Here is a 27,088-nt window from a genome sequence, read left to right on the forward strand (position 1 = left end):
TGCTTTGTCTTTGTAATTATTTATAAAGCTATTTCAAATATATTTTATATTTTAATAGCAACTTCACAAAAATATTCTTTATCTATCAAAATAAAAAAATTAAAATTAGTAAAAATTTTTTGATTTCATAATAATTAAATCAATCAGCAATTATTTATAAAAGTATCAGTAAATATATTTATTTATATTTAAAGATTGGTGAAGGTTATCAATATTTTAATTAAATTTATGTTTTTTTGTTTGTATATTAATTAAATTGATAAAAGATAAGGAGTTAAATAATTTAGGTTTTTCTAATAAGTATGATAAATTTTATGACAAAAACACAAGATGTCAATTTCAAGTTGGAAAAATTTGATGACTCTATTTTACTTGATTCAATTAATAGATTAGTGTATGGAACAAAAGCCGAAAAGCTATTCAAGCAGGGATAAAAGAAGCATTCAAGAATATTTTTCTTACTTGATGATGATTATAGGTTTCTTTAGTGGATATCACCATAAAAAAACTACACAAAATCTAGGATATATCTTAATGATATAAAAGACATAAGCCGTGAAATTCATTACAAAGTCAAAAATAAAAATGATCAACATTTTTTAAGGATTTAAACTCATAATTATGAGCTTGTTATTTAGTTTTTCAATGAGAAAGAAAGAGATTAATTCTAGTGTGGTTTGCAACATTTTTTAATCAAAGCTTAGCACCATGAATTTTTGTAAATAAAATATTTTGATTTTGATTTCTAAATTAAATCTCATTAAATAACAGATCTGTTAAAAGAACCTATTAAGATAATTTTTATTATAATTTTTTCTAGCAAATTTACATCTTATATTTTTCTAAAAAATTGCCAAATTAATATTCTTAAACTATTATTTTACATCAAGGGAAAAGAGATAAGACTAAGTAAAGCATCTAGCTAATATTTTATTTATTAGTGCAGATAAAGATGGTAATAAATAGTTAGATTTAGAAGAAGTAAAGAAATTACTTTAAGAACTTCATGTAAGCGTGAACAAGAAGTATCTGAAATAGCTGTTTTAGACTTATGATTATAATCAAAATAATTAAATAGACCAAGGAGAGTTTATAAATATTATTAGAGATATAAGTAAAAAAGATGAACTTTTAACTATATTTAAATAATATTGTTAAAGCTATAACCAATAAGTCAGTTTAGATTAAGAAGGTTTAATGACTATAGAAGAGTATTAGCTTTTTCTGTAAGAACAGTAAAAATAAAATGTGCCTATTCATGAATTACTAGAACTATTTAGAAATATAAATAACGTGCAAATAAATGTAATTGAATCAGCAAAAACTTCAAAAGATTTAAAGATTTCATTTTATCAGTTCTCTAATTTGATATTTACTTAAGAAAATAGTGTCTTGGACATTAAACACTAAGAAGTTCATTAAGTAATTCTTATTAATAAAAATATTTTTGTTTTATTCATTAATATTAACATAATTAAAAATAAATAGAATATGAATTTACCTTTGTCAGATTACTTTATCAATTCTTCTCATAATACTTACTTAATGGCAAATTAATTGACAGGTGATTCTTCATGCTAGGCATATATAAATGCATTTTTAAGAGGATGTCGCTGTGTAGAATTAGATTGTTGGGTAAACATTATTTTATAAACATTTTATTAAAAAAAATATATTATTATAACTGTAAATGAAGGATATATACAAAATTTAAAAGAATTTTTTTATTTCAAATCTGCTTTCTTTGGCTATTAGATTTAAAAATCTATTTATTTTCAACATTAGATAATAGTACTCATTACTTTTAATTAAATCAATTGAAAAGCTAATTATTTAATTTAAATAACTTAACAAGTTTCTATAATCCGAAAGAGATATTTTTAAATCTATTATTTTTTCATAATTAAATATTTAAAGGATGGAGAAAATAATGAACCTTTAGTTTATCATGGACATACACTGACATCTAGAATTCTATTTAAAGATGTATTATAAACTATTGAGAAGTATGCTTTCATGACTTCCCCATTTCCAGTTATTTTATCTTTTGAAAATCACTGCTCAGTAGAGCAGAGCAAAAAAATAGCTTACTACTTGAAAACAATATTTAAAGACAAACTCTTTACAGTACCTAAAGATTATGAAAAGAATATTTACTTTAAGTCACCTAATGAGTTGAAGGGGAAAATAATTGTGAAAAGTAAAGGTAAAGTAGAATAGGTTATAAGTTAACAGGAAATACATGAATGTCACAGTAGCGAATCTGACGAAGAAGAAGGATAGAGCAAAACGGATATTTAATTAATTGATAATTAAATTATCCCTGATTATTCAGAGATACATCAGAAAACTTAAAAAACTTAAGGCAAAAAAGTGACAATATTTATGCAAAAAAATAAAGAAGAGTAAACTCAAATATTACATGAAAAAATGTCAAGATAAGGAATGTCTCCTTGCCAAAGTCGTGAATAAAGTTTTATTAATAATGACCACCAAAAAACAAATTAAAACAATCATATGAAGCATCCCTCCAATTTTTAAGTACTTTGGGAAAAATAAGAGAGAAATGATGACTATCATAATGTGCACAAAGATGAAGATAATTATTCTGAATCTTCTAATATCATCTTAAGGGCATCAAAAGAATAGTTTACTTAAAGACCTAACTTGATTTCAAAGCATACTTATCAAGTTCAAAAAACTAATGGAGATACATAATCTATTGGTGAAATACCAGCAAACGTTGAACAAAAAGGAGAATCCTTAGAAAAACTGATAAATTTGTCATAATTAGAAATATTTAATGAAAAGATTAAGAATGGTTTTGCACAAAAAGAAAATAACGGTGAAATAGCTCAACAACCATAAAAAAAAATTTTGAATACTAATCCTGATTAGATTTCTGATACAAACATTAAAGAGCAATCTGATAAAAAAAATAAAAAATCTAAAAAACAAAAACCATCCAAAATTTGCAAAGAACTGCTGGAAATCACTTCAATGTTTGGGTGTAAAATGGATTTAAAAGATGTTAATAGACAATGCTGGTATATAAGTTCAATAAGTGAAGTTAAGTATCTTAAGCTTATTAAAAAATGCCCTGGAGTACTAATTTAAATGTTTAAAAAATCATTTATAAGATTGTATCCAGGAGGAATGAGAGTTGATTCATCAAATTACGATCCTATTAAAGGTTTCTTAAGTGGAGCTTAGATTGTAGCTCTTAACTTTTAAACTCCTGATTTGCCTATGGTTTTCAACCTTTCAAAGTTTTAAGAAAATGGTGGAATACATTCTGGGTATGTACTAAAGCCAAATTATATGCTTCACCATTCGAAAAAAGACTATATTCCTACATTGATGACAAAGACAGTAAAAGTTGTCCGCATCCAAATTATAAGCGGCCAGTAGCTAAGACCTGAAGATTATGAGCAAGATACTTTTGATGTTGTTGATCCTTATGTTTAAGTTTTTGTGAAAGGAACTGATTTTGATGAGAACAATAACAAACCCTGTGTGACAGATGTGGTTTATGATAATGGATTTCATCCTATATGGAATTCTCATGTTTTTGAATTTAGATTTGCATGTCCTGAGCTTGCAATGATAGTTTTTAGAGTTATGGACAGTGATGTTGGTATAGACACCCAATTAGGCATTTATGCAATATCTGTAGATTGTATGCGTCCTGGATATAGAATGATTCCTTTAAGATCTAAATCAAATCTAGAATTAATAGACCATAGCTTCATATTAGCAAAAATAGAAATAGAAGAAATTATATAAAGGTACACTATCTAATGATAACTTATTTTATTCTTATAATATCAATTGGTGCAAGTCTTTATTAACTTATTCAAACTTCATAAATTTATTATCATACATTTATTATATTACTCTAACATTGTGCTATTTTATATAATACAATTTATTTTCTTTCTTTTTATATATTACTTATTAATAAATTCAATATATTAATTCTCAAAATATGTTTTATACCAAATTTCATTTCATGAATAAAAGATATGAAAACACTCTTTTTAATTAAATCAAAACTTAAAACAAACTTGGATAAAATTAAATATTTACTACTAATTTTTTTTATTTATTTTTTAGATTAATTTTATCTAAATTAATATATTATTTATTTTTGTTAAATATAGTAAGCTAAGACATTAAATAATATTAATTTATTAATTAATTATCGATATTTTATGTTTGCGAATAGGGATAATAAAATAATTAAATTTATTTTGATATTAAATAAATAAATTTAAAAAATAAATATTTGATCTTATTTATTAGTTTTATAATATTTATAATTTTAGTCTTCTATTTTACTCAATCACTTTTTAATAAAGATAATCATCTATTTATGAATCCTTTAAATTTTTCATGCAAATTTTATATATATATCTTAAAGTTTATTATATTAAAATTTGTTTTACAATTATAAAAACAATTAGAATTAAAGATGAACAAACATTTTTTTGTTTATATTTAGATGAATTAAAATTCTTTTAATGATAATCAATATTTTTGGCTTCAAGCAACAAGAGAAATGAAATGAAAAACAAAAATACAATAGATATAATTTATTTTATTTTCCATAAATTAACCTTTAATAAATAAATAAATCGTAGTTCAGTGATTTTTTCCATAAGTAGAATTTTGACCAAGCTCTTCTTCAATTCTGATAAGCTAATTATATTTAGCTAATCTTTCAGATCTGCAGGGAGCACCAGTTTTAATTGTAGCAGCACCTATTCCTACAACTAAATCAGCTATGAAAGTATCTTCAGTTTCACCTGATCTATGTGAGACCATAGTTCCAAAGTTGGCTTTAGAGACAATTTGATATGTTTAAATTGCTTCTGTTACTGTTCCAATTTGATTGACTTTAAGTAGAAGATAATTACAGGCTTTTTCTTAAATAGCTTTTTCTGCACGTAAAGGGTTAGTAACAAGTAAGTCATCACCAACAATCTTGACTTAATTACCAATACGAGCAGTCAATTGAGCATAAGCAGCCCAGTCATCCTAGTCGAAAGGATCTTCAATTGAAAAAATTGGATATTTTGAAACTAAATTGGCAAAGTATTCAACTAACTATTCAGAAGTTAACTTATGCTTACCATCTGAGTTACTATTCTTAAAATCTAAATCATAAAGCTTAGTTTTAGCGTCGTAGAATTCAGAAGCTGCAACATCCATAGATATTTTAATCTTTCCTTCATGACCTGCCTTCTTGATAGCTTCAACTAGTAATTCTAATGCTTCATCTGGATTACTAGTATCTGGGGCAAAACCTCCTTCATCACCTACATTAGTAGCTGTTTGTCCGTACTTTTTTTCAATTACTTTCTTTAAGTTGTGATAAACCTCAGCACCCATTCTTAGACCTTCTGCAAAGTTAGATGCACCGCATGGTGTGAACATAAACTCTTAGAAAGCTAATTTGTTTCCTGCATGCTTTCCACCATTAATGACATTGAAGAATGGAAGAGGTAAATTGAATTGGGTTAGGTTGTCTTATCCATTCAAATGAGACAAGTATCTAGTTTAATTTTATTTATATTAAGTTAGGAATAAATAATTTCATGTTTTTTTGTTTATATGAAGCTTTTAACCTAAGTATTTATTGCTGCAAAGTTTTAAAATCTTCCATAAAAAATGTTAATGCAAAGATGATAAGATTTGGTTTTTAAATAAAGTAAAGAGGCTTTTTATAATTTGAAATAGAATTTTAAAAATATTTACTTGTATAAAGGAAGGTTCTTATGAGCTGCGGCAGCTCTGGCAACAGCCATAGAAACTGCTAAAATAGCATTTGCTCCTAATTTGCTTTTGCACCAACCCCATTCATTTTTAGTTCCATCAAGCTATTCTACCATTAACTTATCTAATTATTCTTATTCAGTAACATTTTTACCAATTAAATGAGGTTTAATGATGGTGTTCACATTGTTTACAGCCTTCAAAACACCTTTCCCTAAATATCTGTGATTATCCCCGTCTCTAAGTTCACAGGCTTCATAGATACCTGTTGAAGCACCAGAAGGAACAGCAGCTCTAAAAACTTGACCATTATCTACTGTCAAATCAACTTCAACAGTAGGATTACCTCTAGAATCTAGTATTTCTCTAGCTTTGATATCTTTAATAGTAGCCATTTTATTTGGAAGAAGAGCAGGTTGTTATAATACTTATCTTAAAAATTCTATTTATTTTTTTTCTACTTTGTGTTTTATAATTTTTATTTTTTATGAAAATAATGTTTTTATTTGAAATAAATAAAAGTATATATCTTAATAGCAGATAAGTGACTAAAATTGTATAATAATTAATAACTATGTCAATCTTCTTATAATATAAATATGAAAATGATGTAAGTATTTCATGTTATAAAAATTAACTAATAAGAAATTTCTAAATAAGCGTAAAATAAAAAATTTAATAAAATATTCAACTACCTATTAACAATAGTCCTAGTAGATATATGAATATCATTTATTTCAAAAATTTTATTTTATTTTCTTTGGTTAAGCTAATTGCATTATTTTATAACATTTTTACTTTACTTTAAGCATTAATAAAAACATTGTATCTTATTTTTTAAATTATTTGATAGTATATTCTCTTAAATTAGGTACTGATTTCATGAATTCAGATAAAAATTAGAAGAAAAGGGCAAGCATCCATATAGAAAGTTATTAGTATCTAGTACTAAAAGTTAGGTGATTTAAAAATAATTCTTTATAATAATAGTTAATCAGCAAAAATAAATATATTTTAAAATAGATACAATATTTTTTTAAAGGTTATTGTACGATTTCCTAAAAAATTAGAACATAAATGATATACCCTAAAAATACAAAAAGGACTGATATTTTAATTAATAATCAATGTTTTTCATCTTTTTTTAGTGAATCTAAGACCAATTTCAAATATATGAAAAAGGAGTGATCTTAATTAATAATAGACAGTATATTATCATATTACAGTTGTTGATTACCATTAAAATATTTTGATTTTTCTTTCAGTTTTTATTAGCGATTAAAGATACTTAAACTTCAATAGAACCTCGATAAATCATTTTATTAATATTTCTAAAAAAATTTGTGAAATGTAATTTAAAAATGAACAAAATAAATAACAAAAGGTAAAGAGTTGATTATATTGTTTATTATAGTAATTTACAAAGTGTAACTCTTTTCAAAATTAAGGTGGCAAAATAATAATTAATTTTTTTAAAATTTCAAATAATCTGCTATCAAATATCATCATTAAAAATAATTATTTTTAGCTGAATGCATTTGAATTTGCAAAAAAATGTAAATAGATATCAAAAAAGTGTAATTTTTTTTTTAAACTACGAAGAATATGATATAAAGAGGTTGAATCAAATTAGCGAATTTTTTAATTTGATGAAATAAATTTTGGAATAAATTTAATCAATAAATTAATTAATTTATATTTATATTATCTCTAAAAAATCAATCGAAAGTAAGTAAATAGTATAATAGAGTTTTTCTTACATTCTTTGGTAAGCAGTAATAGTTAGTAATTTATACAGTTTTAGCTTGAATTTACAATAAATATGAAATTTATTTAATTTTTATTTATTAAAATTGAAAGTATATTAATTAAAATAAGTTCTTTGATTGATTTTTGAATGAATATGATGCAATTTTTGTATAAGAATATCTGAATATGATCTAATTAAATAAAAGCATCCTATAGTTGCAATTTATTCATCTTTATTACTCATTATTTTTTTATTTATATTTGTTATTTCTATTATTGATGTTATTAGCGGCTTATTTGATTATGTGTTGAGTTATTATCATAGACTCTATTTTCTTTTTTTAATACAGAGTCATGCTTAGTTATATTAAAGTACTTCAAATTTTATCTATTCTTGAGTTTAAACAAATAAACGAATATCCCTATTATAAAAATAGTTTTTATTGTCTAAGTCAAATTTTAAGTACTATTCATTTGAAATATCAGAAAAAGAAATGACCTTTTTGGTTAGGTTTATAAATATGTTTAAAATTATTGTTTTCACTTAAGGTTCGTTATCCTTTTATAACTAATTTTCATCTTAATAGTAATAATTTATATCTTCTTCTTCGTCTTTAGCATTAAAATTGAAGCCTGTACCATTTGTTTTACAATTTCCATAGTGCTCACCTTAGCAAGCAAGACAAATTCCAACAAAGTGATTTTATTATATCTATGGGTTGACTTTTACATTCTTCTAACCTTCATCTACCAGACCTATGTATGTACCGCAATTTAATAATCCAGTAATTCTTAATTAAAAGTATGACTGTTAAGGTATTATGTTACTAAAAAAGAAGGTTGGTCTGTTAACCTTTTTTACAGTCGCTGATTTATCATCTAAGCGGAAACTGATTTTATCTAATTCACTTTCAATGGTAGAAAGAGAAAAACTGTATGGGTTTGCACTTGGAACTGATGAAATAGAATCATTATCTGTACTTAGATTAGAAATATCAGAAGATCCATTTAAGTTTTGTATAGAAGAGCGTGGGGAAACTATCTGTTTGCTATTTGTTGCATTTTTTTCAATAAAAATACTCATTTACTCAACATACTCTTTAACTTAGTCAAATTCTTATTAAATTAGATTGAAATCTAAAAGAGATTTATTTGCGTTCTTGCTTTCGAAATATCCGAAACCAAACTACTAATTTAATTACTATTTATATTGTGTGTGGTGGATTAAAATTTGATTAACAATTTATGTTATTTACTTCTCAGCTGATATTTACAAATATTTAAAGTTATTTTCATTCTATTCAGTATTCACTTGATATACTATTTCACGAATCGAGTCTAAATTATTGCATTCATCTACAAAGCTATACAATAATTTACGATTTTTTTCTTGATTTCTTTTTTATTGTTCATCGCATAAATTTACCATTACCTAGGCTAATTCTTCAATTTTATCTTTCATAAATTTAAGCAATCTGTTACACATTTCTACTATAACATTTTCATACTCATTATTTTATCCTTTGAGGTAATCTTAAAAAATACGTAGGTAAGAATCTTAAGGCCAATTTTGCATGCTGAGTTTTGTATCTGCCTTATCACTTAACTCAGATATCAAAATGCATTTATTACGATGGCGCACAAAATGATCTGTGTTTTCACATTCTGGGCACATAAATCTTTAATGATCGCAATTTTAATCAAGGCAAACATATTTTATTAACTTCATGGTATGAACTCTACATTTAAGCTGAATCTACTAACAATCAGATTGTTAATTATTTAGGATTTCTTAAGAATTATATACGCACTCTTTTATTTCTTAATTTCTTTATTTTGCTGACTCTAAAGGTTTCTACGAATTTTATTTTTGAATAGTCATTTATTTAAAAGCTGACATTTTGCTTTTCTTGTATGCTTTGTCAAATTATTAATTAATTGAAAATAAATGTTTCTATTAATTAACTCTTACTTATTCTCTCTTCTAGCGTACTTTAATTATTAAATAAATTATGAGTATAAATCTTTGTTGAAAATAATGTTTCAAAGGTCAATATTTGATTACTTTACTCACGAGAGATATTAATCGAACAAATAATAATTAAATGCCTATAATTCATGGCCATAGATTAAATCTAGATATTAATATAGGTATTTTCTTTCTTTCAGAAATTTAATCTATCTATTTTATTCATTTGATCGATATGATTTATGATTATTAACTAATTAATTTAGTTTATTCATTTATTTTGTACAACTAGGAATTTTTCAGACTCTATTTACAAATTACATTTTTTCACCTGCTTCTAAGTTTTCCTGATTTGTAAATTAAATTAAATTTTTACCATTTTTAAAAATGAAAAAAACAAAAATAAATGTGTGCATTATTTTTAAAAACAAACTGCTTACATTTTTTGATAGTATTTAATTGAAAATTAATTAATCTTGTTATTAATATTTGATACTTGCTAGCTGTAAAATAAGCGTGTCATTTCTTCTAACCATTTATTAACATATGATATAATAATCTCTTTTTTAGTATAAAAAGGATAAAAATAAAATAATAATTTGATAAATTTACTTAAAAATAAATAAATAAAATAAAAGAAAGTTAAATGTAAAATAAATGATTCTAAGAAATTACAAATTAAAAGACTACATTTATACGAAATTACATGCTAGTTATCTCTGATGTAATATAGTATTTATATTTTAGTTATTGATTTTAGGATTTTATTTCTTTTATAAAACTATGAAGAAAAAATTAAAATTTTGACAATTGTTTCTCTAAAATGCACTAAGTATGAGATTGTAAAATTAGTTAAGATTAATCTAGCATATTTAGTTGGGTTTAATAAGTTTTTAAAGTTAAAGATGTTGCATTTATTAGTTTTTAAAAGCTAAAGAAAATAAATATTTCATGTTACTCGAATTCTTATGTTTAATTAACCAAATATTTAATATTTGGTTTTTAACAAGATTACAGTATTTAATAAATGATCAAGAATAGAGGATGAATAAATTGTAAACTAAAATACACAAGCATTATATTTAATTTATATTTTTTTCCATAAATTGTGTAAATTCAGTACCTTATATCTAAATAAGATTATTACCTCAAATTTTCTTGTATATAAAATTAAAAATCTTGGCTAAATTACTTAAATACACAATAGACCTATTTTAAGTTAGAAATTATTTCTTATTTTATTTAAAATCTCTTCAGTAGTGTGGTATTGGCCTTTTAATTCATTTAAAATTGTATTAGTCAAAAATAATTAAATAAAGAGTTTGTAAGGTGAGGTTTCCCTAATTAATTTAAATACATAAGTAAATATAATTGTATCATAACCTTAAGAATATAAGAATAAAAATTTACAAAATTATTTTCATCTGAGCATTTTTTAAAATAATAAAAAAAAAGCTTAATTCGCTTTTTAAGTTTTTCTTAAATTTTAAATTATTCTAAGCTATTTTTTAGTATTCGACAAGTATTAATAATTGTTTTTGTTTATTTATAAAATTCTATATTTTTATATAAAAGGTAAAGGGTTTTGAAAATGAAATTTAATGTAATTATGTTTCTTGCGTAGTTTTTTATCCATAAATTTGAAATTAGAAAGCTTTCATAAAATTGTAATTTAAAAAATACTGATAACAATTTATTTGAATTAAGAAATTTAAAAATAGTAAATATACATAGCTCTATTTACAATGACTATTAGCTAGCTTACTTTTTATTTATCCGAATCCTTAAATTAATTTAAAATTTTCTATGTAAATGATTATTTTATACCTATAACTTCTAGAAAAGATTTTTGTTCTAATTTTACAATCTATATAAAGCATAAATATATATATCTATACACTTTATGTTTTGTAAGTTAAAGAGAATAAATTCTGGGTTAAGATACTACTTTTCATCTAACTAGTAGTAGAATTAACATCAGAATTATTTTAATTTTTAAAATTAAGATAATAATTCTACATCACAGCAGTCTGCAAACAATTTTGAATTTAAAAATGAAGAAAATTATCAAAAGAATGATAACTAAGGTTCATAAAATTCTTAGTTTGATGAAATTGAATTACCACCCTTTTCAGATTAGCAAGATGAAGATGAAAAGCAGGATGAAAATAAAATTTAGTATTTATCCCAAGAAAAAAATGATATTTTGCATCAAAAATATGATGTTGCCATAATTGGTGGTGGATCTGCAGGTTTGTCTTTTGCTTTAGAAGCTCATAAATTGGGAATGAAAACAATTTTATTTAATTTTGTAGAACCTACATTCAGGTACCCAAATGTTTTTTCTTTAGTTTAAGACACTATTTGTTTCGTTATATTCAATCGATTTTTAAATAATTAATAGAGGTAATAAATGGGGTTTAGGTGGGACTTGTGTAAATGTTGGATGCATACCGAAAAAGTTATTCCATACTGCATCTATTATTAAGGATAGCTTATTAAAATCAGCAGATTTCGGATTTGGTGGAGATAGGTAGCAATTTTAAATTGATCTAGATCATAATAATGAGCCTAAAAACAAGCAACTCTTAAATTTTAGATGGAGACAACTTGTTTCTAATGTACAAAATTATATCTCTGATTTGAACTTGGGATTCGAAGCTCAACTCATTAATAGGAGTATCCCTTATGTGAATGCCTTAGCTACTTTAGGCGATAAAAATACTATATACTATACAACTAATAAATATGATTTATATGATGCTATTTAAAGAAGAGATTTTTCTAAATTAATTAGCTAGCAAATTAAGGCAGATTACATAGTCATAGCAGTTGGGGGAAGACCAAAATATATTAAAGAATGTGAAAACAGTGAAAAATATTCTATAACGAGTGATGACATTTTTTCTTTAAAAAACCCTCCTGGAAAAACTCTAGTTTTAGGTAGTGGGTATATAGCTTTTGAAAGTGCAGGATTTTTGAGTAATTTAGGGATGAATACAACGTTAATGGCAAGAGGTTAATATCTTCGTGAATTCGATCAAGATATTGCTTAGATGATAGTTGAGGACATGAAATAATTTAATGGTGTACGATTCATATAGCATTCAGTTCCTTATAAAATTGAAAAAGATGATAAAGATTATGTTGTATGCTACAAGAGTATCAAAAATAATGACGAATAATGTGATAAATTCTAAACTGTATTGCAAGCTGTTGGAAGATAGCCAAATGTTTCATTATTAAATTTAGATCAAATAGGAGTTTAAGTCCATTCTGAGACAAAAAAAGTATTTTGTTTTATTTGTTTTCTAAAATATTTTTAGTTTAAATAATTTATTTACTCTAGACAGACTTATCAAAATTAAGACCTAGTTTGTTTAATAATAAAATTTAAAATAAAATAATGAAAACAATAAAAAAACACATTATTACATTTAAAGGGTAGAGGGAGGGACGAACTGAATTCAATTTTTATATATAGACTAAAATTTAATTGAAAATGCAAAAATATGGTTTTTCTTTATTTTATAATTTTACAAATAATAACCTCCAAAATCTCAAAAATTAAATTAATTTCTACCTATTTTTATAAAAATTTTTTTTGAAAGAACTCTGATTTTTGATTATATAAATACTAAACTAGGTCTTAATTAGTGATGATTTATAGAATCCTTTTTAATTATTTAATTTAAATATAATTTAACGCTAGATTATTGGAGGTTATAATGAAGATAGTGAGAGAACTTCTGTGGATAATATATTTTCTGTAGGTGATGTGCTACATGGTATTTATTAAATTAAAAATTTAATATATTTATTTTATGCATTTTTATTAAAGGAGTACCTGAACTCAATCCTATTGCTTAAATGTCTGGAAAGCTTTTAGCACATAGAATATTTGGTTTAAAAATGAATGATAATATGAAATATTACAACAGACATAAAATGGATTATAATTGTATTCCTACTACTCTGTTTACACCTTAAGAATACAGCTTTGTAGGGTTAAATGAAGAATAAGCTCTTCAGCAATATGGTAAAGATAGGGTAGAAATTTATCACTCTAGATTCACTCCTTTAGAAGAATAACTTACTTTTTCTTATGATGACCAGGGCAATATCATCAAAAGAAAAAGTTATTGTAAATTGATTTGTGATAAATTTGATAATAATAGAATTCTAGGTATGCATTATTTTGGCCCTAATGCAGGTGAAGTAATGTAAGGCTATGCTGTAGCATTTAAAATGAATCTATTTAAGCATCAATTAGATAGTAGTGTTGGTATACATCCAACATGTGCAGAAGAACTGCTCAATCTTAAAGTTACAAAAAGCTCTGGTGAGGATTTTGATAAAGACTCATGCTGAGCTTGATTTTACTTAAAAATTCTCTTATTGCTTTGAAATTTATATATCTTAAAGATGTATAGTATAATGATAGCAAATCTCGAAAATCTTAGGATTGGGATTAGGCTTGAATAGTCAGAGTAATAAGAGTATTTATTAAAAATATTTTAATTCATAAATTAAATTTATTTATTATAATCAAATATTTTCAAATTAATTAATAAAATTTTTGATAATTCTTTTATAAAATTTATATGAAATGTTAGAAAATCAATCAAGAATATCTTTTTAAAAAAAAATAAAATATATTATTAATATATTAATTGATTAAACAACTAATATAAATTATTCTTTTTAATTCTCTACATTTAATATTGTCTATTATTCATATGAAAAAAAATCTATTTTGAATTATAAAATTTGACTGTGAGAAAATAACGTGAAATTAAAATAAAATAAATTCAATTTTATAATTTTTTTTTAATGATTTTAGTTTAAAATTTATGCATAAAGAATATAATAAATTATAATAAATAAGTGTAGAGGAAGTTTTTATATTTAAATATTGTATAAGTGAATAAATTTATTATTCATTTTAAAATTTTACTATTAAAACAAATTATATTATTTTTATAAAATTAACTGATTTTTTTAAAAATAGTGAAAAATGAAATTAAAAAATAAAGGTGAAAGATTTTTTTTAAGGTTTTAGTTAGTAATTCATGAATTTAGTAAATTTTAAAGTTTAAAAAGTTAAGCAGGGAGAAGATAATAATTGCTTTTTACATTTAAGTATTGTTTAAGAGAGCAGAATCTTTATGAATTTAAGAAAAAAACTTTCATCAAACAAAAAGTATTTTTTTTATCAAATAAACTGGATTTTTAAATAGAAAATAAAATAAATTTAAGTTGAAAGAGTTTTTTTGAGATTTTTAGTGAAGATTTATTTATCAGGTATAGATAGTAAATTGTGAAAAGGCAAACAGAGAGAAGACATTAATAACTTTGAACAGTATTTTGATATATAAATGATATAAACTATAATTAGAAAGAGCTATATAATTAGTTCTAAATAAAAATGTAGTGTAAAATTAGATAGAATTGGTTTTTTGATTAGTGATTTTACTAGAGTTACATATTCTCATTCATTTTAACTTGATATTTTTTATTTTTTTTAGTTAATAAAGTGTCTTTAATAGATAAAATGAGAACGTTCATTTATTAATAAAGTTTATTTTTGAAATTAAGTAAGATTTAATTAAGTTTAATTAAAATTTGCAAGATTCCTAAGTTTTAGTAAATATTTCACTCACTCCTCATATCATTATAAAAATCTATATCCACAGCGAAGTTCTTCTATTTACTATCTAACTTCTTAGGATTATAGAACTTCAAAAGGATCATTTTTATTTTTATTTTATTAAATGGATCTATGATTGGGATAGAATTTCTACAAGAAGTTTTATGATTCTGTGGTATAAATAAAATTCTCATCAAACATTTATATGTAATTGACAGATTTTTTTTCATTTATGTATTTTTGTCTGATAGCATGTACTTATTACAGCATATTAGGACTTATATCGAATAAATTAATTCTGAGGGCAAAATCTTTAATTTTTATATCATGGATTTTCATTTTAGCAGGAACTTTTATTTAATCAAATGTGTTTATTACAATATCTACTGTTTCAGATACAGTCTCTTTCATGGTGTTAGATTACTATTACGCTTATTGCTGGGTAGGATATTGTTATTTGCTATTTGGAAAATTAGCACTTTAACTTTATTACTATTGCATTTCTTTTTCATATTAGTCGTTTATCAAATTTATAAACTAAAAAGCATTACTAATTCTTGTTTAATAGTCAAATATTTCGAGCCATCCATTTCTAAGGAAAGCGTTGGACATCGAGTCCATTTCACTACCTAGCAGCAATAAAAAATTTTTATTTACTCCAAAGTTAAACATATCTTCATAAAAACCAAATTTATCAAATTTCCCCATTGTAAAGGCGAAGAAGATATTCTCGCCTTTCTTATTCATAGATCCCAATACCTCCATTGCACGTTCATAAAACTATTTGAAGAAAGCCCTTTCATATTCCTCTTAATTGACAATTTATTTACTTTTATCAGGTAGTTTTTAATTAGTATTTTATTTTGGTATTTCTTGTGGATTTAAAGACATTGAGGCAAATTACTACTCTAAAAGCTTTGTTTACTTAATTATACTTTAGTATTTTGATAAACTTAAAGATAAATCTTTATATTTACTATCTCCATAACTTTTTAAGACATCAATAATGAAAGAGAAATCCTCTTACGGCTTAATTACATTTGCTACTTATATTTCTATGCAATTATAATTATGATGGACCACAACCCTTTGTATTGGTTTCCAGGCATTATAAGGATTTGTCTTAAATCCGATAGGCAAATAGTCTCTAGAATCTTCATTTCTATTTAATTCAAGAAGTACATTACCCTTTAGGAGGTATGCTTGGTATTCATACAGACTAGGTTTTGGGCTTACATCTAACACTTGAGTGCGCAATTTCTTCTTTTTCTTCTTCTTTGCTACCTTTTCATTTTTACTTGTATTTTCTTCATTATTGGGACTACTAGTCTAATTTTAAGAATCAATAGTTTTATCAGAATTAAACTTGCTATCATTAGGTTCATGGATACTCATAGCCTGAAGCGGCTTCTCCTTTTAATTGGAGTTCATATGCTGTGGATAATCATTGAGATGCTAATAATATAAGCTATCGCCCTAGTGTTAAATTAAATTGCTTTCTTCATACTATGGATTTATCATATTGTTATTTTCGTTGTCATAATAATTAACATTCTAGCCTAAATAGTGTCCATTATAACTAGCTTATTAGCTCTAAACATTCTAATTTAAATACATGCTATGATAATGATAGTCATGATTGGATACACCATTCTATATATTTGAATTCATATTGAAAGTTAATTAGTTTTTTGGATAATCAATAAAGTCATCTTCAATATCCATATTCATGCCTAATTAAATGCTTTTCTTATAATATTATTATTTTTTCTTTTTTTTTGTACTTCCTAAAAACTTTTTGATCTTTTTTTAATTATTAAAAATCTACCGTAAAATACATTTCCATTCCTCCTTATATTATTAATCAAAAACGAGATTTTCGAAATATTAAATAATAAGTTTACTTATTTGATTCTAAAAAATATATACCAACTTGACTGCTAATTGACGCAAAAGAAAAATTACAAAACATTTGAATTCAAGAAAAACAAAAAGATCATTTCCTGCATCTATTTTTGCTATTTTATTGCTTCTCTTATTTAAATACTCCTAATATCTTATTAAATGGAAAAAGGATGCTTGCTGACTTTAGTCCGCGAAATATAATTGATCCATAAGTTTAAAAATTATTTTAACATTCCAGGAAAGGTCAAGTAGTCAAGCGTTGCTCTAGTCCTTCGTGTATCCCCCAGCTATCAGAAATTCGCAGAGTTAAACACTATCCTTTAAAATAAAATTAAACCTTTCGAATTTTCTAATCCTTAGAGCAATTTATTATCTTACTAAGAGTTAGAATAAATCCTTGATAAGCATAACACAGTTCAATTTTAGTGTGTGATAATCCAAAGGTAAATAGACCCTAAAGACATACATAGCGGATAGCTTGCTTTACCTGGTGGTCATGTAGATGAATAAGAAACAGATTTTTAATCAGCTGTTAGAGAAGTATAAGAAGAAATAGGGATGTAATTAAATAGAAATAGCCTTTATTTAGGAAAACTGCCAAAAAATTTCTATGCGAGAAAGGCGAGAAGTGGGGAAAATTTATACACTAGCCTTAATATCTTCTTGTATACATCTTTGGAAAAAGAAACTCGTAAATTCTACATTTTAAAACAAATTTTTACTTTAAAATAACTATTTTTTGTTTATATGTGTTTTACTCTTCTACTTAAAAATAGAATTTATCAAATAAGAAAGTGAAGTTAGAGATGTAAAGTGGATCAATATGGATCTCTTCTTTAATATAAAATAGTCATCCATATAGATTTACAAGTTTTAAGGCTCTTTTAATGTAAATCTATTACCCAAATTTATGAGAGGCTAGGCAAAAACAGCTTCACTTAACTTTAAATATGGAGAATTTTGTTCAATAGAAATTGGTATGGATAACGTGTTATGGGGACTTACATTTCATTTTATGGTCTATATTTTATCTTTAATTTAAAAAAGTTATATAGGAGGACCAGATGCGCCTGATCTAAATTAAATATCAAAATTGATTAAATTAAGTGAGCACTATAATCTTGTTTTTGAATAAAACTATAATTTAGGTTGGATTATTAATTTAATTTCAAGGAGAATTCATTAGCAATCTCGGGTCTAATAATTCACTTACTAAACACCTTAAGAATTACAGAAGAACTCAAATAAAAAAATAATTTGCCTATCAATTGCTAGTCTAATAGCAGCAAGTGTAGTAGCCTATCCATTTTATAGAAGTTCTTTATGATTCCAAGTTAAGTTATTGTTGTAAACTTACATTTTTCTGTGTACTATTTTCTTTTGTATAAACAAATTTTATTAACATAACAAATTTATTTTAGTTTCATAAATGAAAATGTTTTTAGTCCTTCTTATTTAAATTTCAATTTTACACTCTTTAAAAATTAGTTAGTAATCTTAAAAAAATATACAATTATTCAATCAATAAGAAAATTCAAGTATAAATAAATTAAAAGATACTAAATAACTAGCTCTTTCACATATTAAAATTAGGAGAAGAAAATTTTATAATTTTGATAAATCTTTAACTTTTTATATTTAGATATTACTAATTAACTAACTAACTCACAAATAAGTTATTAGAAATTCACATTATCAATAGTTGTTTTCTTATATATTTATCTTACAAGATATTTAATTTTTCTAAATCTTATTTGCTTAGCTATTTAAATATTTAATTACTGATTTAATCTTTTAATATTTCCTCTTCTTAAATCTTTAATCATTTTTACATCAAATTATGTAAATTTGCTCATATACAATATTTACTTACTCTATTTAAAATTAATATTTTTTCTTTCATCTGATTTTTTGCTTACTCATTTTCAAATACATTAATTAAAAAGTAAAAATTAATTTAAATTATTATTTAGATTAATTATTTACAAAAGTTGTGTCTTTTTAATATGCCATCTTTAAAAGCATTTTCCTTTGATATAAGATAATTTGAATACCTTATTATCTTCCCATTTTTGTTTTGCTTTACAATTATTATTGAAATTTATTTCAGGAAAATTAGGTATTTAGTTAAGCATCTATTTTAAATATTAAAACTTAATCTTCAAAAATAAATTCTTAAACCAATCCAAAAAACAAAAACGATATTTTACGACATATAGATGTTCAAGATAATAATAGTATAAAAAATTTAAATAGAAATACTTATATTTATTAAATTTATATTTAGTTTATTTTTTATAATATTTAAGTTATCATATTAACTATTTATATTTTATTAAAAATGATTAAAATTTTAACGTTTTTATTATTAAAATTGCTTACTAATTATGTTTTTTTTTAATTATTTTAAGCTAAATAAATAGAAATTAAATATACATATAATTTAATGCAAATATATGAAAATTAATGTGGTAAATTTTATGTTAATTTATTCATTTATATTGTTAAATATTCATATATTAAAATTTTGTTAGCTGGAATAAAAAAGTTAATAATTAAATTTAAGTTTTTAAATAAAATATATTTTGATTAATTAATCTTCTTTGTATTCAATCAATTCTTGAATTCTTATCTTAATTTTAAAGAAGTTAAAAAGCTTTTTAATTTAATTAAAATTATGAAAAGAACTTCAAAAAAATACCTTTATAAAGAAATATTAGTGAACAATAATTTACTCTTTAAAAACTACATTAACAAATGATATTTGATACTTAAAATAAATAACTACTTTTGTTAAAAATATTAATATAGAAATAATTTATACTGAAAGTTTTATTAATTATTGCTAATCCTTTAATTAAAATATAATTTTTATGATTTTAAGCTAATTTTACACTTTTTAGGTAAATAAATTAGAATTTTTAAAAACTTTAAAAATTAAATATTTCTTAGAATAGTTGCAGTATGAGAATTTTTTACTAGAATAGTTTATTCAAAATTATATTTAAAAATAAACTAATAAGATTTTAAGAAATAGTAAAATAGTTTTAAATTATATATATGTCAAAAAAATAATTAGATAAAAAGTAAATATCAGTAATATATAAATTAATTAAATTATTAATTATCAAAAATTTTAATTTTAGAAATAGTATTTGATTAAAGATTGGTTATACAAAGAGAATTATAAGTACAAGATGAATTACAAAAAAGTATAAGATACAATAAACCTTTAAGTTGAAAGCTAATCGGATTATAATACAGAAATATAATAATCAACTGATTCTCTTTTATCAGTTGATAATACTCCAAAAAATAGTTTTATTTAATAATATAAAAATTATTTTTTAATTGCAGCTTCTCTTATTATGATAGGCGGGTATTATAATTGTCTCTTTTAGGGATTTATAAAGAATTAATTTCTAGAGTCAATGAATTTTACTAATAATTAATATTCTACAATAGTTACAGTGCCTCATTTTCCAAATATAATTGTTCCTATATTAATAGGGCCTCTAGTTGATATTATTGGTATTAGGAGAGGAACATTTATTTGCTGTTTTGTAATGTTTTTAGGGTTCTTTTTTATAGTTATTTCTATAATTCCTAAGAGCTTTGCATTAATTCTTATAGGAAAAATATTACACTAAGTAGGTACAGAAAACACTCATCTATGCTAAAGTATGGTTTAATTATTAATCGCATTCATATTTTAATGTTTATACAATAAAAGCATAAAATGTGTAATTTTTTATTACCTACCTATTAAAATGATATAAAATTTACTTCTCAATTCTCAATCTCTTATCAGAAATACTAAAAATTAAAATCAGATAAAGGAATAATTTATTATTTGTTTCCTAATTTTTGAAGTATTTTGTTAAATATTAGCTTTCAAAAAAAAATAATCGTTAAATGATACTTATCCTTTAATTTATGAAAGCAACTTTGTTTCACCCACCAATAATACTTCAATTGATATTTACAAATAAAATTTATTTAAAACATAAATTTAATTTACTTTGTTATTAATTTATATAAGACTAATTTTTCTGTTAAAAATTAGGCACAATTGTTTCAAAATGGTTTAAATCTTCTAATCTTGCTCTAGCTCTTGCTATTTGTTCTTTTATGATAAAGCTTTCAAGCAGTTTATCGGGTATAGGATATCCATACCTTTATGAAAAAAACAATAGTTTGCTCCTTCCTCTTATGGTTGGTTTTGGATTTGTCGTATTAAGTCTTTTAGCAACAGTACTTATTATTATTATGGATAAAAAATCTGAATAGTATGATTGCCCTTGTTTAATTGAAGAAAATATAGTTATTATATCTAAAAAACACTAATTTTAATTAAAAGACATCAAGTAATTTGATGGCTTGTTTTGGTTAATTTGCTTATAGATTTTTATGATATGGGGAAGTTTTTACTCCTTTTAAAATTATGGATAATCTGTGCTTATAAACAAGTTTCAATTTGAGTAGACAGAAGCTAGTTCTTCTTTATCAATTTTATTTTTTGTTGGAATGAGTTCACCCTTGTTTGGGTTTATTTCAGATAAATATGGAAATAGAGCTCAAGTTATGATCATACTTAGTGTAATGTGTGTATTTTCTTTTTTACTTGTACTTGTTGCTCCTTCTAGAAATGAAGATATGAAGCCAATAGTTTACATATTTTTAGTTTTATTTGGAACAGCTATAAGTATTGGAAATGCATATATTTTCCCTAGTATACCTCTAATAGTTGATCCTAATTATCTTGGTACAGCGTTTGGAATATCTTATGCAGCTAAAAATGCAGGTAAATAATAAATAAATAAATAAATTTATTTATTTAATAATCTAATTATATTTGTTAAAATTATAAAGGAACATTTACTTACTCATTAATAGGAGGGTTTGCCCTAGGTGAAAATGACTAACACTTCAATCATCTTCTTTTTTTTCTTTTCTCTACATTAATTTGTTTAGTCATAGTATCTATTATCACTTATATGTATGATAAAAAGAAAAGAGATATATTGTCTCTTCCAAAAATATTTACTAACAAAAAAATAAAAAACATTTCAACTTAATAATTAATATGATATTAATCAATCATTTACAAAATCGAGTCAAAAGAAATAAGTAAAATTATTTATAAATTTTAAATTAATAACTTTCCATTTGTTTGATTACAAACTATTTAAATAAAATTGTAATATTTTATTGTATTTATTTTTATAAATTATGTATCTATTTAGCCAGTATATTTATTAACTAACTATCACATTCAGGAAAATACATTCATAAATATAAAATAAAAAGTGTAATTAATCTATCTATCTTACATACTTTTTATCTTTATAATTTAAAGGATTATTAAATTTAGAAAAAATGATAATCCATTTGCATATTTCTATCAAAAAAATAAAACCTAATTCGCGAAAATTACCATGAATATCCACTCATTTAGATTTAACTTTTCTAAAGGATTAAATAATTAATTACAAATTATATCAAAATTTTTTAGAAATCATAATAAAAATTGTAAAATATTAATTGATTAAATAACCAAACAATAATATATCAAATAAATATTTAAAAATGCAGTTATTAGGAGAGTTCTACGCATTGTTATGTGCTGGAATATGGGCAGCTTGTAACTTTGCTTTTGCTTCAAAAATGGAAGTATTTTCCCCAATGATGTTCAATTTTATTAAATGCTTCGTAACCTCTATTGTCATCCTATTGCTTTTATTTTTGCTTCAAATTGAGTTACCTGCGGAGTCTTTTAACCCATATGCATATCTTGCAATATCTGGTCTTTGCGGAATTGCAATAGGTGATACATTCTATTTAAATGCTTTATAGTCTCTTGGAGCAAGAAAAACACTTTTGATGGAGACTCTGGCTCCTCCTTTTACTGGACTTATTGCATTTATTTATTTTGGTACAACTATAAGCATATTTGGGTGGATTGGAATAGCTGCTATTATTTATGGTTTATATATTGTAATCAATGAACAAAAAGATGAGACTAACTCAACTTCATCTCTACCAAATGAATTAGAAAGTTTTCATTCTAAGAATGTACCTTTATTATAATAAAAACCTAATAATTAGACAAATTAGTAATAAAATCTTACTATGCAAGTGAAAAAGCTTGTAGAAGAAGTTAAATAGTTTATTTTCAATCAAGGAGTTCTTAATGCTATGGCAGCTATGTTTTGCTAGAGCTTGGGTATGGTTTTATCTTCTGCTGCCCTTTAATATGGAGAGTTTGATACTTTATTAGCTACATTTATTAGATTACTTGCAGCAGTTTTTATGCTAATACCTATGCTTAAATTTTGGAAAAAAGAAACTTTCACTATTCCAAAGCTTTCTGTTTCAGAAACTTCATCATTGTTAGCAGTAGTTTTAATAAGTACTTTGATTTGTATTTACTTCTAGTAGTTATCACTTGTTTACACTCGTCCTGAAATATCATAGACACTTTTAGCAACATCTACTATCTTTGGTCTTTTATATGGCAAATTTAGAGGAGAAAACATTTCTAATAAATAGTATTTCGGTTCTATTATTGCTTTTATTGGAGTAGGAGTTATTGTCTGGTGCTGAAAAATCAAATTAAATCTAAGATAAGATACTAGAAGTATAAATAAATAAATCGATCATCCTGAATTAAAAAATACTTTTTCAAATAATTTATAAAATCGGCCTAATCTTATTTAAAAATCTTAATTAATTTCTTTTATATTTTTTATTAGAAGTTGAGTTAATCTCAATTTTATATTTATATCATTTAACCAAATTTTATTTTAATAAGCTAATTTATTATGAAAAAAAAAGATAAATAACTCTAATACAAATCTAATTCATAAATTGATTTACCTAATTAAAAATTATTTTTTAAGAAAATAAAATCATACCTTAAATATTGTTCCTCTTTAAAATTAATTTTAAATAAATTTTTATTTAAAAATATAATCAATTAAAATTACTTTAATTATTTCTACTCTAAATTTAATTTTTTTAAACAAAAGATTTTTTATTTTCAACAAATTTAATTTAATTGATTTTCTAAAATATTTTTAAAAATAGTAGATAGATAAATAAATAAATAAACAGCTTTAGAAATTTAAGTTTTAACTATCAAATTAATTTTTTCAAGAATCGCCAATTTGAAATCCTAAAATTAATTTTACTTAGCATTATATCTTAGTTAGTTTTGAAATATCTCATTTATGTTTTGAATAATAAATAAGAAAATTGACTTTTAAAATACAAATAAAATTAATGGTTTTAGGAGAGGTAGCAGGCTTAGTAGCAGCTATGAGCTATTCAATATAATCACATTTAGTTTCTTCAATAGTCACCAAATCGTCTCCTATGTTAGTATGTTTAATTAGAAATACCATCTCAATGATTCTATCATTTTTAGTTATGCTAATATTCAGCTAAAATGTTTTTCCTGATGCAGATCTTAAATTATATGGATATTTAATTATTTCTGGTATTTCAGGAGTTACACTTGCAGATGCCTTGTATCTTTACACTTTATACTACTTAGGGGCAAGAAAAGCTATTTTATTAGAAACTCTTGCTCCTCCGTTTACAGGTTTAATATCATATTTTTATCTTGACTCAACTCTTTCTTTAATAGGATGGATTGGAGTATCCTTAACTATATATGGAATATACATAGTTGTAAATGCAGAATACAGTTAAAAAAAGGGATAAAATAAATTAGATTTACCAATATTATAATAAAATTAGTAATATTTAGAAGATTAAGTTAAAAATGAAATGGAGTTAAATAATTTTTAATAAATTTAAAGCAATAATAATTGCTAATAAATTAAAGAATAATCTATAAACTCTAAATTATATATGGGTTTAAGTTTTGGAATAGCTGCTAATTTTTGTTAAGCATTAGGCATGGTTCTCTCACATGATGCTATGATTTCAGGATATTTTGACTCTATTAACAGCACATTTATAAGATTAGCAGCAGGAATTTTATGCATCGTTATTATAGTGAAAATAAAAGGCTAAAATATAATTTGGCCTATTAAATCTTAATAAGATAATCGAATTTTTTTTATTAGTATCTTGATAGGTCCAATTATAGGAATTTGGTCTTAGCAATTTTCGCTAATATACACTCGTCCTGAAGTAGTATAAACACTTCTTGCAACAACCCCAGTATTTGGTTTATTTATTAGTAAATATAAAGGAGAAGAAATGAAATTAGAATACTATATTGGATCTTTTATAGCTGTATTAGGAGTAGCTATCATTATTTGGTTTTGAAAATTCTTTATTTATTATGTTAAAATAAATTATTTTACTATTTCAATTTCAATCAACAATTAATGTCTTTTAGATAAATGAATAAACTATATAGATATTTTTTTCTAAAACTTATATATTTGATCAAAAATTTTTTAAGAAAACACTTTTTACATTTCTGATATCTAATTATATATTTATATATTTACATTAAAAAAAACAAATTAACTTAATTAAAAAATTAAATACTTCCGAATACATAAATAATACTATTATAACATTATTTTAATTTGGAAAAAAGATGAACTCTAAATAATAAACAAGGAAAGCTGCATTTGCAGGATCATGGTATGAGGGAAATCGTAAATAATTCAATTTATTATGTTTTCATTACTCATTATGTTTTAATAGAAGCTAAGTTGAATTAAGAATTAAATAATTATTTATAAAATGCTTAACTGTAAATCTCTCCAATCTAAAAGATCAAAGCTATGATAGGACCGTATAAATATAATATAAATGGATTATCATATTAAACTAAAATTATTATTATTAAATTAAAGCCATGCAGGATATAGGTATAGTGGACCAACTCAAGCATGGTCTTATAAGTACATAAATCCTTAAGAACAGTAAATATTGAATAAAATTTATAAAATTAAATAAAAACATAATATTTATAGTTAAAGAATTTTTCTTCTTGGACCATCGCATAGATAAAGATTTTAAGGATGTGGATTGTCTTCATGCAATAGTTTAGATACTCCATTTGGATAGATATAAGTTGATACAGATGGTAAGTTTTAATTTTGGCAATATTATTATTGTTATTATTATTTTTTTAAGTAATTTAGGAACTGATAAAGACAGGCTCTTTTGTACAAACAGATAAATAAACAGAAGAAGCGGAACATAGTTTAGAAATGCACTTGCCTTACATCAAAAAAATTATGGGAGAGTATTTCATTAAGATTTGTTTCATTTTTTTAAGAATTTTTATAGTAAACCATTCACAATAGTACCTATTATGGTCGGATAAACATCTTATGATTTAGAACAGAAATATGGAGGTATATTAAGTAAATACTTTGATGATGAAAAGACTTTATTTATAATCTCAAGCGACTTTTGTCATTGGGGAGAAAGGTATGATTAATTGAAATAAACAAATTTAGTGCTTAGAAATAAATATATTTAACAGGTTCAACTATTAATATCATGACCCTCAAGCAGGAAAAATATATCAATCCATATAAAAATTAGATAAGGAAGGAATGGATTCAATTGAATCTCACAGTTCTAAGTATTTTAGATTTAATTTAGCTAGAAAAATATTTTATTTATAAAAATAAAAAAGAAAATTTGCTTAATATCTAAATGAGACCTCAAATACTATATGTGGAAGGCGAGGAATTGGAATATTATTGCATGTATAACCAAATTTTCAAAAATGCTATTACTCACTCATTTATTTTTTAACTTTATTAGATAATTGAATAGAGTGCTCTTTCTAAAACTTTAAAGACAAAATTTGTTTAATATGCTTAATCAAGTTAAGTAGTTGATGAAGATGACAGTTCAGTGAGCTATGCCTCTGCTATAACATATATATGAGATATTTGATAATTTTAGTTTAAAATTTTATTTTATATCTTAAGGATTTTATATTGTTTTTCTTTGGTAATTTATAGTTATATTATTTTAAAATTAAACGTTATGCTTTGATTTAAAATTTAATTTCTAATATTAAAATTAAT

General features: G+C 23.4%; 10 protein-coding genes across 10 annotated transcripts; 6 read left to right on the top strand and 4 right to left on the bottom strand. All coding sequences in view use genetic code 6, as the record gives it.

Moving 5' to 3' along the window:
* Window positions 1-302: 302 nt before the first annotated feature.
* TTHERM_00486470 (phosphatidylinositol-specific phospholipase C, X domain protein) lies at window positions 303-3,804 on the top strand (the record flags this gene model as incomplete). The annotated part of the gene is made up of 4 exons (XM_001032859.2): window positions 303-718; window positions 891-1,422; window positions 1,489-1,635; window positions 1,918-3,804. 4 exons carry the CDS (start codon window positions 303-305, stop codon window positions 3,802-3,804), a joined length of 2,982 nt encoding a protein of 993 aa, XP_001032859.2.
* An 840-nt stretch (window positions 3,805-4,644) lies between these two features.
* Window positions 4,645-6,173, bottom strand: TTHERM_00486480 (carboxy-terminal TIM barrel domain enolase; the record flags this gene model as incomplete). Its single annotated transcript, XM_001032860.3, has 2 exons — window positions 4,645-5,557; window positions 5,761-6,173. 2 exons carry the CDS (start codon window positions 6,171-6,173, stop codon window positions 4,645-4,647), a joined length of 1,326 nt encoding a protein of 441 aa, XP_001032860.1.
* Window positions 6,174-7,879: 1,706 nt separating this feature from the next.
* Window positions 7,880-9,427, bottom strand: TTHERM_00486490 (hypothetical protein; the record flags this gene model as incomplete). The annotated part of the gene is made up of 1 exon (XM_001032861.2): window positions 7,880-9,427. The coding sequence occupies one exon, from the start codon at window positions 9,425-9,427 to the stop codon at window positions 7,880-7,882; it is 1,548 nt and encodes a 515-aa protein (XP_001032861.2).
* Window positions 9,428-11,399: 1,972 nt separating this feature from the next.
* On the top strand, window positions 11,400-13,873 carry TTHERM_00486500 (pyridine nucleotide-disulfide oxidoreductase; the record flags this gene model as incomplete). Its single annotated transcript, XM_001032862.2, has 4 exons — window positions 11,400-11,824; window positions 11,901-12,786; window positions 13,209-13,284; window positions 13,338-13,873. 4 exons carry the CDS (start codon window positions 11,400-11,402, stop codon window positions 13,871-13,873), a joined length of 1,923 nt encoding a protein of 640 aa, XP_001032862.2.
* Window positions 13,874-15,167: 1,294 nt separating this feature from the next.
* TTHERM_00486510 (hypothetical protein) lies at window positions 15,168-16,952 on the bottom strand (the record flags this gene model as incomplete). Its single annotated transcript, XM_001032863.2, has 1 exon — window positions 15,168-16,952. The coding sequence occupies exon 1, from the start codon at window positions 16,875-16,877 to the stop codon at window positions 15,168-15,170; it is 1,710 nt and encodes a 569-aa protein (XP_001032863.1). The 5' UTR covers window positions 16,878-16,952.
* Window positions 16,953-17,210: 258 nt separating this feature from the next.
* TTHERM_00486520 (NUDIX hydrolase) lies at window positions 17,211-18,378 on the top strand (the record flags this gene model as incomplete). The annotated part of the gene is made up of 2 exons (XM_001032864.3): window positions 17,211-17,742; window positions 17,828-18,378. 2 exons carry the CDS (start codon window positions 17,211-17,213, stop codon window positions 18,376-18,378), a joined length of 1,083 nt encoding a protein of 360 aa, XP_001032864.1.
* A 1,870-nt stretch (window positions 18,379-20,248) lies between these two features.
* On the top strand, window positions 20,249-22,141 carry TTHERM_00486530 (MFS transporter; the record flags this gene model as incomplete). Its single annotated transcript, XM_001032865.2, has 3 exons — window positions 20,249-20,732; window positions 21,118-21,855; window positions 21,924-22,141. The coding sequence occupies 3 exons, from the start codon at window positions 20,249-20,251 to the stop codon at window positions 22,139-22,141; spliced, it is 1,440 nt and encodes a 479-aa protein (XP_001032865.2).
* A 1,089-nt stretch (window positions 22,142-23,230) lies between these two features.
* TTHERM_000486559 (hypothetical protein) lies at window positions 23,231-23,590 on the bottom strand (the record flags this gene model as incomplete). The annotated part of the gene is made up of 1 exon (XM_012799061.1): window positions 23,231-23,590. The coding sequence occupies one exon, from the start codon at window positions 23,588-23,590 to the stop codon at window positions 23,231-23,233; it is 360 nt and encodes a 119-aa protein (XP_012654515.1).
* A 745-nt stretch (window positions 23,591-24,335) lies between these two features.
* On the top strand, window positions 24,336-25,352 carry TTHERM_00486560 (integral membrane protein DUF6 containing protein; the record flags this gene model as incomplete). Its single annotated transcript, XM_001032868.2, has 1 exon — window positions 24,336-25,352. One exon carries the CDS (start codon window positions 24,336-24,338, stop codon window positions 25,350-25,352), a length of 1,017 nt encoding a protein of 338 aa, XP_001032868.2.
* A 193-nt stretch (window positions 25,353-25,545) lies between these two features.
* On the top strand, window positions 25,546-26,945 carry TTHERM_00486570 (AmmeMemoRadiSam system protein B; the record flags this gene model as incomplete). Its single annotated transcript, XM_001032869.3, has 9 exons — window positions 25,546-25,693; window positions 25,743-25,833; window positions 25,895-25,963; window positions 26,015-26,127; window positions 26,178-26,289; window positions 26,334-26,477; window positions 26,533-26,634; window positions 26,689-26,761; window positions 26,820-26,945. Exons 1-9 carry the CDS (start codon window positions 25,633-25,635, stop codon window positions 26,943-26,945), a joined length of 891 nt encoding a protein of 296 aa, XP_001032869.2. The 5' UTR covers window positions 25,546-25,632.
* Between the last annotated feature and the right edge of the window lie 143 nt (window positions 26,946-27,088).

This window comes from Tetrahymena thermophila (genome assembly GCF_000189635.1).
Source record: "Tetrahymena thermophila SB210 genomic scaffold scf_8254527, whole genome shotgun sequence".
Classification (NCBI taxonomy): domain Eukaryota; phylum Ciliophora; class Oligohymenophorea; order Hymenostomatida; family Tetrahymenidae; genus Tetrahymena; species Tetrahymena thermophila.